General features: G+C 46.7%; 3 protein-coding genes and 1 non-coding gene across 4 annotated transcripts; 1 reads left to right on the forward strand and 3 right to left on the reverse strand.

The window, feature by feature from the left end:
• The first annotated feature begins 5,218 nt into the window (after positions 1 to 5,218).
• GGS25DRAFT_415872 (uncharacterized protein) lies at positions 5,219 to 7,487 on the forward strand. Its single transcript, XM_049258524.1, has 2 exons — positions 5,219 to 5,963; positions 6,018 to 7,487. The coding sequence occupies exons 1-2, from the start codon at positions 5,644 to 5,646 to the stop codon at positions 7,327 to 7,329; spliced, it is 1,632 nt and encodes a 543-aa protein (XP_049113900.1). The 5' UTR covers positions 5,219 to 5,643; the 3' UTR covers positions 7,330 to 7,487.
• Positions 7,488 to 7,941: 454 nt separating this feature from the next.
• GGS25DRAFT_t95 lies at positions 7,942 to 8,014 on the reverse strand. The gene has a single exon. It is a non-coding gene; the product is annotated as a tRNA-Lys (tRNA).
• Positions 8,015 to 8,396: 382 nt separating this feature from the next.
• Positions 8,397 to 9,692, reverse strand: GGS25DRAFT_503699 (RlpA-like double-psi beta-barrel-protein domain-containing protein-containing protein). Its single transcript, XM_049262085.1, has one exon. The coding sequence runs from the start codon at positions 9,380 to 9,382 to the stop codon at positions 9,035 to 9,037; it is 348 nt and encodes a 115-aa protein (XP_049113901.1). The 5' UTR covers positions 9,383 to 9,692; the 3' UTR covers positions 8,397 to 9,034.
• Positions 9,693 to 11,608: 1,916 nt separating this feature from the next.
• On the reverse strand, positions 11,609 to 15,881 carry GGS25DRAFT_503701 (antiviral helicase). The gene is made up of 2 exons (XM_049262086.1): positions 12,648 to 15,881; positions 11,609 to 12,571 (listed from the first exon to the last, which is right to left on the reverse strand). Exons 1-2 carry the CDS (start codon positions 15,786 to 15,788, stop codon positions 11,891 to 11,893), a joined length of 3,822 nt encoding a protein of 1,273 aa, XP_049113902.1. The 5' UTR covers positions 15,789 to 15,881; the 3' UTR covers positions 11,609 to 11,890.
• Between the last annotated feature and the right edge of the window lie 136 nt (positions 15,882 to 16,017).

Genomic DNA, 16,017 nt, shown 5'->3' on the forward strand with positions numbered 1-16,017 from the left:
TCATGGCATGCGTCGGCGAATGCGCTTAGGCCTAGCCGCACGGCGTTTTATTGGTGGGGCGAAAGTCACTGACCAGTGACGCAGTATGGTGGCTCGTGCTTGGGGCAGTTAGCAAAAACTGCCACATCCATTTATCGATAACTAGTGCTTATCGATAGAGTCTATCGATAAGACCATCTACCACAAATTTCGAAATGAATTTGAATTCAACATTGAACATCATCAACAAATTAATTCACACGATATTATGGTATTCTATGTGCCTATTCTATGTGCATCTAGTACCATGTAGACTGCGAGGTACTTGCAATTGCAAGTCTGAGCCTCTTTCATTTCATCATCTTTGATCTAATTCCAACTAGCATCACGGTCTAAACAAGTGAATAACAAATAAGAGTGGAAAACTTGCTCGTCATAGCGCAAAAGCTGGTAGTAAGGCAAACAAAAACCGACTCGCTAACGCCTCGTTTTTGGGGGAATGAACTGTCACGATCGTTTCTTATTCGCAATCTCATGTACTACTATAGTGTAATTAGAGCGATACTATCTTAGTCTATCTATCGTCGCGTCGTCCCCGCAGGTTTACTACACAGGCTTACAAAACATCCAACGGTAGGGGAGATGGGAAGAGGCAAATCTGAGTAAGGCGCTGGAATCATCAACTGAGTAATGAATGTTTGGGAGGTCAATGAACACGAGACATCCTATCCCTCCGGTATTAAGGGTAGTCGTCTTCGTAAGCTTTCCAATCTACCCTGGCAAGTAGCAATACAGAGATCACTCATCTTACATCCAACCCCTATTTCTATACATATATCTGCGACACGAACTAGCAATGCTAATTCTCAGCTACCCTCTCGCTTCTGTTTTGTCTCAAATTACCTAACCTAAGCACGTAGGCTCTCTCTCCTACCACACACGGAAAGCAGGGAGAGGGAGATGCTTCGTACGCTTCGCCACGCAAGATCTAGCTGGAATTGACCAAATAGCGCCCATGCATGTGATTGGCCGTCGTAAAAACTCAGGGGCTGCTCTTTTTATCACGCCTAAAACATTACGTGAGGAATACACACATACCGCTATGGACATACATTCATTGTAGGCATGTTTTGTACATACATACAGTAATGTATTGACGATCCAGTCTGGCTTGAAGCACGACATTGGTTACTTACCTACATAAGTCGACAACGTCACGGTCACTAAGGTACGCACAGGTACCGCAGCGAAGGGATGCGAATCGAATCAGATAGCTTGATTTATCGTCGTTGAGAAAAATAGGGGTTGATAGCACACATATACATGCGACTAGTACATATATACATACGTATTATGGTGCGACCCTCATAGTCGTGGCAAGCTAACATCGTTTTACTTCACTTATCTTGGGTATTAGAGAGCAGACGTAATCGTAATCGCAATGGCACAATGGCAATGCGTTCCGATTTCCTCGTGTTCCAATACGGGCAAGTCTGCCTCTCTCGCTTCGATTCTGGAATAAAATACCCGAAAGCTTTTCCCCTACTACGGAACCAAAAAGGCGGAGGATCTCCTTATTGGTGTTCGGATGGTTCCGCCTAAGGGGGCTAAGGTAGGTAGTGTAGAAATGGGTTCTGGGCCCCCGGCCGCCGCCAGAATTCCCTGAAACAGGCGTCTTGGTTTTTCCCAATGCTCTCGGACACACTGTCCGTCTTTTGTCTCTCTTTTGCTTTTTCGGGCCTGGTCTTCTTCTTCTGGAAACTGCAAGTTTCGCTGTCGGGCATGATAACGGTTGTGGGTAGGTCGATACACCAGGTAGGTAGGTACAGTAGGTAGGTAGGTAAGTATGGATTGGTTGATTCGTAAAAAGCTCACCTGTTGTGCTGTGATAGTCATAATTCGATTGATATAATCCGCGATGGGAGTGAGTGTCCCTGAAATGTTTCCCGCCAATCACCTAGTACGTAGGACTTAAGTAGGGTTCATTGGTCGGCTTTTAGTGTGGCTGATCTTGGACATGTGCCTATCTCACACACACACACACACACGCACATTAGATGTGTTGTTACCTGCCTGCCTACCTACTAGCAGTACTCAGGTGATGATAAACATGTTCCATATGACCCCTTTTGATGTCTTATTTTTGATAGAGGCATGGAGAAATCGCAAGATGCATTTACATACGTGTAGGGGCATGGTACAGATCTGCTGATTAACATCGAGTTTGCGGGGAAAATGGCGAATGGATGCAACGTGCGGAAGGGCCGCGATCCACTGGGTCTTGGCCGGGGGACCTCTTGGTGCTCAATGCTCAATTTGAAGCGGAAGGTGTTTAGGTTAATCGTGGAATGGCAGAGACTCGGACGGAAGGGCTAAGCAGTTGTAGGAGATCGATCTCCTTAAACAATGTTTCACCGTCGAACGGCCGTCGAGCCATAGTCAGGGTCCAGTGTGTCGTACAATAATATTTACAGTAAGTAACAAAGAGCTGCCAACTTATTAGTGTGTCTCTCTGCCACCCCCCTAAAATATTTAGCCATAACTTGTAAGTAGGTACCTAGGCAGCCTAGGTAACTAGGTTAGCAAGTTCAAGTTAAAGCAAGCGTCGTATAATAATACTAAAAATGGTAGCGGCAATCTACAAAGAAGATGCGAGGGCGCGGCAGCGAGGAAGGTTACAGAAGTTATGCTACGGCGTTCTAGCGCGCGGCGCATGAATTGACTATGCCACCTCTCTCCACACCGAGCGTCGCTAAATCGCCTTGACTGTAGAGCTAGGTTAGATCGTATAATACTTATCTACCTACCTAGGTAGGTAGGTAGGTTACCATTAATAGACGAAGACCCTATCGCAGAACACGGACTAATTTCTTATGAATTAAGCTTATGTACATTAGGAGAACCCGAGTTGGTGATCCAGGGGCCAAAAAAAGAAGCATTAATTACGATGTCTCTTACATAACTACCTAGACACGAGATGGAAACAGCAACATTGTTAGAATCACCTTGCGACATCGACCATGTAACATTTTATACCGGTTTTTTGTCCGTGTTTGTAGTTTTGAATCGAACAGAGATATCCGAAAAATCTCTCACCGTCGGTGATTTGTGAGACGTAGGACGGTAACAGATGGGTAAGCGACGGGCCCTACAATAACATCCATGTAAAAGTTGGACAGTCAATATTTGAATGCCAATACCGAAAATACCTACAGGGCCCTTTTGGTACCTACCTATTAGGTTAGTAGGTAGATAAGCGCATAAGCACGCAAGACTTTCGTGCCGCAATTAGCCACCTCCACAACTGAGCTTCACTTCAATGTAGAGCATTGCTGCCTCCATTTAGAAGTACGACATGAGTTGTTGCATTGGAGGATCGTGAGATTTTAGATTTGATCGAAATACCGGGGCGGGCGTTTATGGTGACGTGGGTTCAGCAATCATGAAAGTTCAAATGTTACTATTTAGAATTCAAATACTACCAACATTGAATTAGATAGATCGGACTTTGGTTGCACTCCAAAGCACTTTTGAATTATTTCGGATCCAATGCTTTAACTATATTCCTCCACTAATGGAGGACCTCGGAATGTAGGTACATACTATGTAAGTTACCACAAGTCGGGAGTGTCGTCTAACCAACGGGAACAATTGATTGTCTCTCCTGAATTTGCAGCCGCAAGGCCTGGATCTTCCCCAGATTCCAAGCATAAGTGCTTGGTAGCAGCGCGGACAACTTCGGTGGTCCTTCCACCGCAAGTTTGCCGACCATTTTGGCTCGGCAGCGTTACAGGCTAATACCCTGGGTGTCGATTAATTGCGATTAGAGTGTGCCTCAAAATCCTCTCCCCCGGATTACTTCGGTACTGTCGTTCCTTATCTGGACAATTGGAAGGGAGAGGTAGAATAGCCTTTGACAAATATGGATCTACCTAAACTCACTCTGTTGAATTTTAGGATGTTAGGGCCGAGTGTTGGTGGTGAATCAGTGCGTTGACTTAGTTGGCTTAGACGTCATACTAAGTAAAAGGGAGGCTATACCTGTTCCTGAAAAATCATAAACTCTAACCTGAAAGCAGTGGTTAGTGATAGAGAGAGAGTAGTATCGTAGCAGCTGTAGTTAGTAACAGTAACAATGATTAGATGTCATGAATCCTTCTACTGTTGGTAACTATTATTCACTTGCAGACTTGAATTGAAGGTGAGGTTCCTCAGCGGGCGGTATGCAAGTCAGTGGCGGCTGATAAACTTGGCTAACAGGTGTGCGGGTTCTAGGTTTTTCAGTGGGCAAATTGCTAATAATAACCACAAAGAAGCCTTGGGGATTTCTTCGAATAGGCGGCTTCAACTGTCGATCCATTCACCAAATAGAGGCTGAGGGAATCAATACTAAACTCTCTTCAGGGGTACTGAGCCAGTAGGATGACGAGATAGGACAATAGTGTATGTTAACTGCACTACGGATCCTATTCGTGGCACACACATGGCTATCCACGTAAAACATTGTACCCTCTCTGATGCTTAGAATATGTTGAGGCAGCATGGCGACATCAATAGGACCCTCAATGCACAGTTATGGAATAGCTCGGCACCTTTCTCTCCCATGGTCATGCATCCAGGCATGTTAATGTAGCAGTCAATAAGTAGGTGTGTAAAGCGTAGTTACAGTAAAGTTTGGTTGAATTGCACAAATGGAAAATTTTGGAATACATGGTAAAGATGGATTGAGATTTATTCGTTCGTCCGTCCGTGATTGCAATGCCGGGCCGGACAATGAATATGAAAGATTAACTATTGGAATTAAATGAATGGAAGGGAAGAGAAAAGGGAAGTGCCTAATGGTGGAAGTGTGGAGAGCCTGGGAGAGTCTAAGAGAGCCAGTCTCATTCGTTCTCATTCGTCTCGGTGGCTTGGTACCACAGATCCACTTACCATGTTGAGATCTATTAACCCCTGACGTTCCTTTCCCTGGTTCCCTCGTCTTGTATGTACCGTCGTACTTGCCCCCGAGGCCCCCGACATTGTCATCCCTGTTACACCTAACTCGACCTGCCAACATTTGAACGTAACCAGGGGGTCAATACGTACCACTCCTTGGCCCCATGGCCCCACAAATGGCTGACACACCTAAGACGGACAGGGGGAAATCGAATGCCTGAGGCCGCTAAGGGAACTCCTTACTAACAGGACACGTTGAACATAAAGAGAGCCTTCCATCTCCCATCAGGACAACCAAATTTTAAGTGGCAGTCACAGTCAATCACAGAGCTTATCCCACCTACCAATCAAAACACTAGAGTCACACACCCAACACCATAAATCTAGTAGTTGGCCACGGTGTCCTTTTTGTTTAACTTTCGTTTTACACACTAATTCTTTCACTACTGCCTGCTGCCTACCGCATACCGTCACTCACCTGACCTGACTAACTGGTTGAGTCACTGTAATTAATCCCTGTCTTGCCTAGAATTATGCATTGACAGGTGAATTTACTGCTGCTATTTGTACTGAGGAATTAGGACGGCACCTCTTTACCATTTTCAGCTTTTTATTTTTATTATTCTGCATCAGTTTTCTAAGCTACAACGGCCACTAAAACTTGCCGGCCTACCCAACTTTGCACGAATTATACAACAGCAGACGAACCAAAGTCCTCCTAGCAATATGGCCGCCTACGAAAGCCAACAAACAACCGGACCGACTCCTCAAGTCAAGTTCGAGGCTTCTCCTGCCGAGTCTCTGATGTCCGTTCCCGGAGATGCCTACCCTTCTCTCTTCGACACATCTTCGGCGTTGAACCCCTTAGAAAGCGTCATGACTCCACAGTCGTTCATGAGCGAGGATAGGCTTGCCAGTCAGAACGTTGATGATGAAGCATCGCCTACACCTTCTCCGGCCCCCGAAAGTTCCGAGAAGAAGCCGACCAAGAAGCGAAAGTCATGGGGCCAAGTCCTCCCCGAGCCGAAGACTAACTTGCCTCCCAGGTATGATGATTGTATGTATGGATAACAAGATCCTCTCCGCTAACCATCTTATAGGAAACGAGCCAAGACTGAGGACGAGAAGGAGCAACGACGAGTCGAGCGGGTGCTACGAAACCGTCGCGCAGCCCAATCTTCCCGAGAACGCAAGAGACAAGAGGTGGAAGCTTTAGAAGAACGAAACAGACAGCTAGAAGACATGCTACGAAACCAGCAGAAGACGAATGAAATGTTGATGGATGAATTAAATAAAATCCGACAAGGCTCCGGTGTTAGCCGCAGCTCATCTCCACTTGATGGATTACAGCCCTCTCCCCTTACCCTTTCTCAGCCGCTTTTTGGTTCATCAAAAGATGGCTCGGCTCAGGCCAAACCCGGGATGATGAATGATTTCATCCTCATGCCGGAGCAGGACGGTACCGTCGACCCTGCATCCCTTTCCCCCGAACTCACTCCTGTCCCTGATGACAATGCCCCCACGTCAGCCACCGAAGACGTTGTGATGACCCCCACCCCTGTGGCTACCACCTCCGACGAGATACAACATCCAGCAGCGGTGTTGTGCGACCTGCAGTGTCCGTCGGTGGAGGTGCCTCAGTCGTGGAAGGCCTCGCAACAACCGTCTCCTCTAGCACTGTCACTCTTCCTGCAGCTTCAGATGCTGCTGACAGCCTCTTCGGTGATGCTTTCAGCCTTTCGGCAACCTTTGACATTGATTCGTGGGGCGCTCAAGGCCAATTTAGTCCTACATCCGACCCCCTCAATTTTGAGTACAATAATCTGGCTGGTAACTCGACCCCCCAATTTCCGGACTTCGACTTCGACCAGTTCCTCAGCACCGACGACGCTAGCGGCGCAGCTCAGGGCGCGACCGCGGGAAGCGACTCGGTCGCCCAAGAACACCCGGACCCAGTTTTCAGCCTCTTCGACTCTGAGAATCAAATCTCTTCAGAAACTCTTAACCAGCAGCCCCATCTTGGCGCGTCCTCTAAAGGATGCGACGATGGAGTTATTGCGGTTGGTGTCTAAGAAGGGAGGCGATGATCAGGTCGAGGAGCTGGCACTTGGATCCCCGGGTATCAAGGGAGATCGTAGCCGTGGACCGCAGACGTGGCCAGAGGGCACCAGCTTACCGTCTCGAGAGGTATTGCTCACACTACTATGGGCAATCCAAATCGAAGAACGGAAATTAGAATTATTATCGAGAGGGGCGACTATAGCCTCATCATCGCCAAGTTCCCGACCTGGATCAAGCGTCCTACCAGAACAGACACCAACCCAGAATTTTGTATTATCAGTGACATCATTAAAAAGGAGTAGAGAGGTAACGGAACTGGACAGTGGAAAGCGGATACGACTTTCCCCATAATGGAGTTCCGGAGCCAAATGGATATCGGGGGGGGCCAACTGGCGGGCGTCACAGGAGCGGTTGCAATGATGCCAATAGGTTTTATATTTGGGCATAGAAGATGGGTTATGTACCACCACTATGCGCTATGAAATGAGAAGACAATCAAACGTTTATTAACATTTATGATATGTAATTTGGTTATTTGTGACCGGCAGGGCATCGTGAGGGCATATTCAGGATCGGATCCAGGTGATCACATATGACTCGGCTATGGGATACGGTTCAAGTACTACCTAGATTGTACCATCAGTAATGAAATGCATGATATATCTACCTATACATTTATGTTTCTTGACTTGTTTTCGTGATCTCGAAAAGCGACTGTCGCAAGAAGTAAAAAGAGGGTAATTCTTCTTGCGACGCGACGGTTGGTGGTTTTTCCTTTTTTCTTTTTTTTTTTCGTTGACCCCTGTTGATCATGAAGCTTGCGGACCCACCCACCACCACTCAACCTATGTACATAGTTATGTACCTACAAATTGTAGGACGCCAAAAAAAACAAGTTTTTACCAAAGAAAAAAGAAACAAAAAATAAATGGTTGATTTGAAATGAATCATCATCAGGAATTGAGCCCGATGCGGGGGTCGAACCCGCAACCTTGAGATTAAGAGTCTCACGCTCTACCGATTGAGCTAACCGGGCGAGCTCAAGTTGTAGATCGATAGATGCTTTTTTTTTTTTTTTGCTTTGGATGAATTAGGGGCCGGTTATTGCGGTATATACGGGATGGTTTTTCAGTTACATACATACTTAGTCAGGTTGATTGAAAAAAAATTTCGGTTGATAACTAGTTATCCACTCATGGAAGAAGAAAAAGAAATTGGCTAGGGACTGGGATGGAAAGGATGGGTTTAGGCTGGTAGTTTGTTAGTCCGGGAGTTAAGGGTGTTTGTGCGGACGTTTGGGGAATGGGGGGTTTAGGGGCTACGTGTGTGTGAAGTGTAAGTTAGTTATTGATAACTATAGCGATACCTTCATCTTATATTAAAACTTACCTGAGAAGTAACTACTTGTAGGAAGATGTGTGACAATGGTCCCAGTATATGAACTAGATTCTACAGAATTATACATCACCGCAGTCACAGCAAGATACGAAAGCGAAAGAGGTAGTTATTTGATACCACAATAGCACTTGGCGTGCGTTGTATTGTGTATATTCTAATTTCTGATTTATATAGTAGTGAATGTTTTTTTTTGGTTAACCCAAACACCTCCCTTAAGATAAAATCAAACGGACTTTTTTGGCCAGTGTGATCTCAAAATATACATTTGGATACATCTTGACTTTGTCCTCTCATGTGTGCTTTGTCGTCCCTGCGTTAATATTTGTTGATGTGGTGTTTGTACAAGATTCCTGATTTTCCCATGCCCAGCACGGTGAGGAGATCTCTGTGTGTGTGTATGTACTATAGTGTAGTTCTACATGTAATGTATTGCGTCTGGTTTCCGAGTTCGGGTCCATTTCAGTGAGAGTGTGGTAGATATAGTGCAGTAGGTTTTAAGTGAGTACTAGAGCACATCTACAAGCCCCCCCCGGAGGCCGCGCGAAGGAATGTTGTTTCATGTAAGGCGAAGTAGTTGAAGCCTTCTGAGAGAAAAAGAAAAAAGAGCGTTTGGGTTTTCTAATCCTGTTATTGAAGAGAGGAAAAGGCTTTACATTTTTTACATGTATTCCCAAGTGATTTGTACGCGGCCAGCGGACAGGGGGGCGATCTCCTGGAAGACGGTGGACGAGACGTCGATGGAGCCGAGGGTGCAGACGGGACACTTGTCGACGACCTTGGCGGTCGCGTTGAGATCCCCCTTCGTGATCTGGATCATCTTGCCGCAGGCGTCGGGCGTGCTCTCGAACTGGCCGGGGGCGAGCGCGACCACTCTGTCGGAGTCCGAGCTGGTCTCGCCGCAGGAGCCGAGACCCGGCTGGTAGTAGGTGAGATCGCCGTCGAAGGCGAGGACGACGCTGCCGAGCGTGCAGAATAGCAGGACGATGAAGTGAGTGAGAGAGAACATTTTGTTGTTGATATTTGAGAAAATCTTTAAGTCTTGATTTGTGTGGTGGTGTATAGTGTTAGTTAACACAAAATAGTTATCAAGTTGGTTGGTTGGTTTGAGGGAGTGGTAATTCTTCACGATCGAGTTTGTTACGATGATAAAGAATAAGTGGTAGTAGGGTGATTTTAATGTCAGGCTTTTCCTAAGGAATGTAAAAAGCAAGACAAGTATATCGAGAGAGTGATGTTAATTGTTGTGATATCTCAAAGGACTTAGAGAATGAAAGTCAGTTGAGGTTGTAGTTGAAAGTTGGTATAATGAATGACCAGCTACTTGATGTGAATAAGAAACAAAAAAGAGGGAAGAAGAGCATCGGAAGGGGGGACTATATATACTCGAAAGACATTAGGCCATCTGCCATACATCTGTCTGTTTTTAGTGCTTTCCAATCCCTGGCTTGAATACAACGGATAGGCCGTGATTCTGTCAACAGCATAGACTAATACCTCATAGATGGTGAATGGATGACTAGGGTGCTGCCAGATGATTAGTTCGAATCATGAAACTTTCTTTCCATTCTCGTTGGAAATACCCTGCATAACTGCTGCCAGCTGTGCACCAAGGCGGGCACTTATGTATTACGAGTCAGTATACTCTCTCGTCAGAACCCCCCTCCGATCAGTCTTCCTTGAATTCTTACGAGTCAAGAATAATTAGTTACCCAAGGTTCTCCAACACACCACCAACTCTCCAGCAAAGGATAGCCCAGCAAGACTCAGTAATTCTCGAACGATGTTTACCGTTTCATATTTCCCAGATCACCGGAAGCACCGAGGCGGTTATTTGTGGGAATCATTGAGTCATCAAAAGGGCGACGGTTAAGGCCTTCCCCGTGAACGAATAACCCTAACCTAGCTCTGGAACCAACCCTCGGCCCAGACCCGAGATCTGAGACGAAGTTCTATAGGAGACGTAGTCAGCAGTCTGAAATGGGCCTTCTATAGAATATTCTGTTCCAGTTTAAATTCCCAATTTAATATTCATTTTAGAGTTTGGGGCTATCTGAATTGCGGCCCCTTTTGAATCTCATCTCCTTCCCGCCCCCCCCCCCCCCGCGATAAATAAATGGCACCGCCGATGTGGGACACGGCTCCGCCGTTCTACACGCGTCAAGGGGGTTCGGGCAAAAACTACTTAGTCATGGGTATGGTATCTCTAGGTTTTCCTCCCCAGATTATGAAGATGTTCCTATGTGAACTGGTGTGCTTTAGATAGGTAGGTATGTGTCAAGATGGGCGAGCTTGATGAGTTATGTGGCAGCAACTAGAGTTGGGTTCTGCTGTCTGACACTCTTTCCCTAAGCCTGTTTCTATCCTGACTCTGAAGCGACTTCTAAATGCGCTGGAGCAGTCCGATCGTACTGTCACGTCCGTAGCCAAGATAGGGGGTTCACCAGCGTCTATTCCTATGGCTTCTGTATTCCTCGTCTACAACTGAATTGCAAAGCCCCTCACGAACTGGCTCCGCTATTGTATGACTGAGTAATCTCTCACGACGACGTCCTTCTAGACCTATGCCTTGATGTAATGTGAGTATAGATAGCTTTTATGATTCATGCATAAAATACTCCATGAATCTTGAAGGTGTATGGGGCTTTGGCTGCTCAAAATATTTAGCCCGCATTCTGATTCACTGAGAGTATCATTAGATGATAGACGGCGGATGGCAAATTCTGTAGTTAATGGCTGGGTATTGGGTGGTTTGACTTATCTTGTGACGATGTTCGTCTACGAATAATGTAACAGGGCGCAAGGAGTATTGCCACCAGTGCCTCCACCACAGGAAGCTCAAGGTTAGCACATCTATTATCGAGTCCATTGTGGATAGCGACGAGTGTATCTCAAAATGTAGAATAATTCAAGTCAACATCATATATGCGGTGGTTTGATCATAAGGGGATTCTTATGAGGTGCAACACTACTTACCTACTCGTGCTCCTTCTACTCCTTCTATGCCCAAACTCCAACGAATTGATCTTGAAAAGGAATACAATACCTATCTTACAAGATGAGTCGCAAAGTCCAAACGCTCGCTGTAGTATACCTACGTACCTGGGTAGGTACCTAGGTAGGTATTGATAGATGCGAATATTGGTTCCAAAGCCAGAAGCCTTGACACCTTTTTCCACACACTACGAGAACTGACCCTTTTGCGTCACACCACACAAATGCCGCCAAAATCATATACTAGGTATACTTAATATTTAATATGCCTAAGTAATAGCTTTAACAGCACCAGGTTAGGATCTAACTATCGTTATAACACCTAACCTTGGTACTTAATCATCATCGTTACCACATTACTACGCCGCGCCATTTTATCTTCTCGATGATACTCTTGCCTTCAAACATTGTAACAAGAGAATTAGAGACTCCACTTCGAACATACCTCATATACCGTTTTCCCGTCCCGTTCCAAAATTGTCCCTCGCCAGGTAGACATAAAGTAAAGTAAGGTCAAACCCCCTTACATGTACAAGCTAGCCACAGCCGTAATATCCCTCTTGATCATCTCCTGCGCCGTCTGCATCTTCTGATACAGCTCCGGATCTCCGATGATCCTCGCCGCGTTCTTGACCTCCCGACACGTCTCGTCCAGTCTCGTAATAGTTCTCACAATGGTGCCCTCCAGCACATCCGTCAGATCCGTGATATTCTTGAAGCTCATGCCGCGTGCCCACTCGTACACGACTTCCATGAGACCGAAGCGTGGGCGCGATACGAAGTCGTTGCTGTCTTCTGTACTTTGGATCACCTGGTGCTCCGTCTGCACCGTGTTGACCTTTTCGCTGATCTCGATGATGGTCTTCATCCCGCGCTCCAAACTGCCAGTTAGATTTGGTATTGATTCTGTCTTCTCCTGGAACACGAAGGCCGAGAGCAGGGCAGCAATCTCAGCTGGTTCGTAATCCGCGAGTACGTTGTCGAGGATTAGCTCCGTGAGGACTAACTCATCGGCTGAGTGGATTTCGCAAGCTACCTTGCCCTTGAGCTGGATGCGGGAATCGGCGTCGATGAAAGAAAGGTCTTTGAGAACTTGAATACGTTGTTCGTAGTCTGGTAGCAATTGGAGGTTCTGATCTGCAAGAGCAGACCGAAGCGACAAAATGTGCTCCTTAATAAGCCACTGATCATGGCACATTGCGAACTAGAGTTGAAGTCAGCATATTAACCACAATGATAATGGAAGTATACTGGACTGTACACAAATCAGAAAGACTTACATGTTTCAAGAAATTACCGCAGAACGTAGTCGCGGTATTTTTGATTATCGCCTCCTCTTGTCTTCGCTTCTCAATAATCTCCTGTATCGGCAGATTCTTGATCTTGGTAAGGCTAACCTCATTCCATATATCTGACTCCCACGTTCTGCAGATGTCCAGCATGATGTCTCTTGCTCTCGAACGCCCTTCTCCATGGTCGAAGTAGTCAGGCACGATCCCGGTAGTGACTTTGCCGGTAAGGCACTCGATGTCACTAAGTTGTACGTGAACAGGCTTCGCAGATATATTTCTCTTGTTACGGGGAAGAGGCGTGAATAGATTTCGGAATGTGTGGACAAAAGGTAGTAGATCTGTTGAATTGCGAGTTTCGCGGTCGGTTCGGATCTCAAACACGTGAAGCGTTGGCTGGCCGCTCGCTGTCTTGGTGCTAACACCGGTTGACAAGAGGATTCCTGGAGTTCGTACTCCATCCTTGTTCCATACGATGAGCCGTGACTGTGTGAAAAGCTTCTTGCCGATAGGTATAGTGAGAAGACTCTTGTAAAGTTCCTGTGTCAACTGCTTGTAATTCATCGCAGCTTGGTGACATTGTTCTAGGGATTCGTCGCAGATTGTGCAGGACTCTCGCTTCACTTTGGCCAAATCAGCCTCCGATACCCTCACAGCCTTCTCATGCTCCGGGAGTAACTGCTGAGTGGCATGTTCGGAGAAGCTGCGCTTAATCATCTCTTCGATCTTCAGAGCTTCCACTCTTAGTAGGTTCAGAATCATGTTGTAAGTCAATCTGAACTGAGATCGCAACTTGCTAGGTGGATCTAGTATCATCTTCTGTAGATCGACTACGGGCGGTGCCTCATCTCCGCCACCTGGAGGCACAATGATCACGGACCCAACCGGGTCAAGTCCGCGACGGCCAGCTCGGCCAGCCATCTGAGTGTATTCTCCCGGAAGGAGATTTCGGAATGAATGACCATCGTGCTTTCGGTAGCCGGAGAACACAACAGTTCTGGTTGGTAAGTTGAGGCCCATAGCAAAGGTTTCCGTTGCGAAAAGAACCTTGACCAGTGTCTGGGCAAACAGGAGCTCAACGATTTCCTTGACAATCGGCAGGAGGCCACCATGATGCACGGCAATACCCCGAGCCAAAAGCTCACGCATACGGACTATCTGTGGAAGAATCCGGTCCTCGGGTCGTAAACGAGCGATTGACCTCTGAATGATCATATGAATGTGGCTCTTTTCTTGGGCTGTGCAAAAGTCTTGGTTGCTTAACGCATCTGCGTTCTCTTCGCATCTCTTCTTGGAAAAGACGAATATGCAAGCGGGCAGTAGATTGTTCTTTTTCAAGAACTGTACAAGATGAACCCAGAGGTTCTTGTCTTGGTTAACTGAGGTAAAACCACCTGGTCTTCCTGCACGGCCCATATGACCAGGCGCATGGCCAGCTCTAGGAGGTCCTCCCCTGCCCCTCTGCTGGCCACCTCCGCGTTGACCACCGCGTTGCTGACCGCCGCGCTGAGGCCCTCCTCTAGGGTTTCCTCGTTGATTGTTACCTCCTCTAGTAGCTGGTGCTGCAAGTACCTTGTCTTTTCCACGCAGTGCCTGATCGGCCTCTTTCCATCCCTTTTCTATGAATCTCTTCTCACTGTCCACTATCTTATGGATGTTCTTGCCGGCCCATAAGAAATGTTCCAAGGGGACTGGTCGTTTTGGCGTGGAGATGACGTATATATCCTTTTTCTTGGTCCTACCAACCCATGAGGCAAATTCGTACGTGTTGGGAACAGTGGCAGAGAGGAGAATAAGTGAAACATGCTCGGGAAGCATGATGATGACTTCTTCCCATACCACACCACGCTCTAAATCGTTGACATAATGAACCTCATCAAAAATGACAAATTCCACGTCTCGGATTAGATCAGCACCTCTGTATAGCATACTCCTGAGAATCTCGGTAGTCATAATTATACAGCTCGCCTCAGGGTTGATTTGAACATCGCCCGTTAAGATACCAACTTCGTCAAAAGTTTGTCGGAAATCGCGGAATTTCTGGTTGCTCAAAGCTTTGATAGGCGAGGTATAAATGGCCTTGGTCATATGTCTGACGGCTAATGCGATTGCATACTCAGCCACGACCGTCTTTCCAGCTGATGTATGTGCAGCGACAAAGACCGAGTCGCCACTCTCAAGATGATAAATGGCCTCCTTCTGGAAGGTGTCAAGCTCAAATGGCCATTCTCTGGCCATGTCGGGGACAAGCTCTCTGAAATTAGGGATGCCCCTATTAATGTCTACCATGTGAGCCCATTCTCGGCCAGCCTTTCTCGCACTAGATACCGCAAGATTGCCATGTGGTTCCAAGGCTGGGAACTCGACTGGCAAGAGCGTGTCAATATCTTCACTCTCCTCGTCTTGCTCTTCCTCGACGGCATTAGTAGTTGCATGGGTATCGGCATCCGCATTCTCGGGTCCTTGCTCAGGTTCCTGGTTAAGTTCATCTTCAGTCGCCTTTGCTTCTTTCTCGTGGGCCTGGGATTTCTTCTTGTTGAAGTAAATGCCTCTTTCCATGCCAGGAGCTATTTCGAGAATTCCACCTTCGGCACCAAGTGTGATAACGCGCTCCAACTTGTTGCTAGCGCCAACGTCAGGACGTACCATCTGATCCTCAAGTGCGGCAGTAGCCTCGACTCCATCCAAGCCACCAGGCGCAAAGGGGAAGAAACCGGCAGCTCCTCGCACAAAGTCAGCACGGCCGCCGGGCTTGCGCATCAAGGATGTAGAGTTCTTCGCAGTGGCACTATTTGCAGGTATAGTGACATTCTTATATCCGGTTACTCTGCCTTCAAGGCCCTGTCGTTGGAAACGTGTGATGGTTCGGGTCTGCGTTGGTGCCATACGAAATAGCTCAGTAACATCTGTAGGGGAGTCCCATCTCTGCTGCAAACGGTTAAGCCATTCGACAGAGAACTTATTGGAGGGAGTCAGGTATTTTTGCTCAAGCTCTGCTTTAAGAGCGATTGGATCCTGCTTCAGTTTCTTGCGTGGGCCTTGTTGGAATAATATGTCATCGATGTTGGTATCGTCTCCATTATTACTGATATGAAGCTTTTGTATAGCTTCAACCAGGTCAGGAGACGCCATGATTACTTCGAACCGGCAAGTTCGAAACAAGGTAAGGTACTAGTAACAGTTATAGAAGCTGACAAGATGTGAAATTCAATGTTGTAGCTGTCAAATGACGTTGTATCGAAGTACCATTTAGTATTAAATGCCAGCCCGAAGTGGGATGTTTGGAGCTGTTTGTTATCGATAAGGATTACTACACAGTACTAGGTTAGGTAGTTACCTAGGGTAGGTACGTAAACGATAT

This window comes from Hypoxylon fragiforme (genome assembly GCF_022984875.1).
Source record: "Hypoxylon fragiforme strain CBS 206.31 chromosome Unknown GGS25scaffold_8, whole genome shotgun sequence".
Lineage (NCBI taxonomy): Eukaryota > Fungi > Ascomycota > Sordariomycetes > Xylariales > Hypoxylaceae > Hypoxylon > Hypoxylon fragiforme.

Coding starts and splice junctions, on each gene's coding strand:
- GGS25DRAFT_503701 (XM_049262086.1), bottom strand. CDS start 15,788: ATGGCGTCTCCTGACCTGGTTGAAGCTATACAAAAGCTTCATATCAGT. Junction 12,572..12,647: donor GCGGTAATTTCTTGAAACAT/GTAAGTCTTTCT, acceptor CTTCAACTCTAG/TTCGCAATGTGCCATGATCA.
- GGS25DRAFT_503699 (XM_049262085.1), bottom strand. CDS start 9,382: ATGTTCTCTCTCACTCACTTCATCGTCCTGCTATTCTGCACGCTCGGC.
- GGS25DRAFT_415872 (XM_049258524.1), top strand. CDS start 5,644: ATGGCCGCCTACGAAAGCCAACAAACAACCGGACCGACTCCTCAAGTC. Junction 5,964..6,017: donor AAGACTAACTTGCCTCCCAG/GTATGATGATTG, acceptor ACCATCTTATAG/GAAACGAGCCAAGACTGAGG.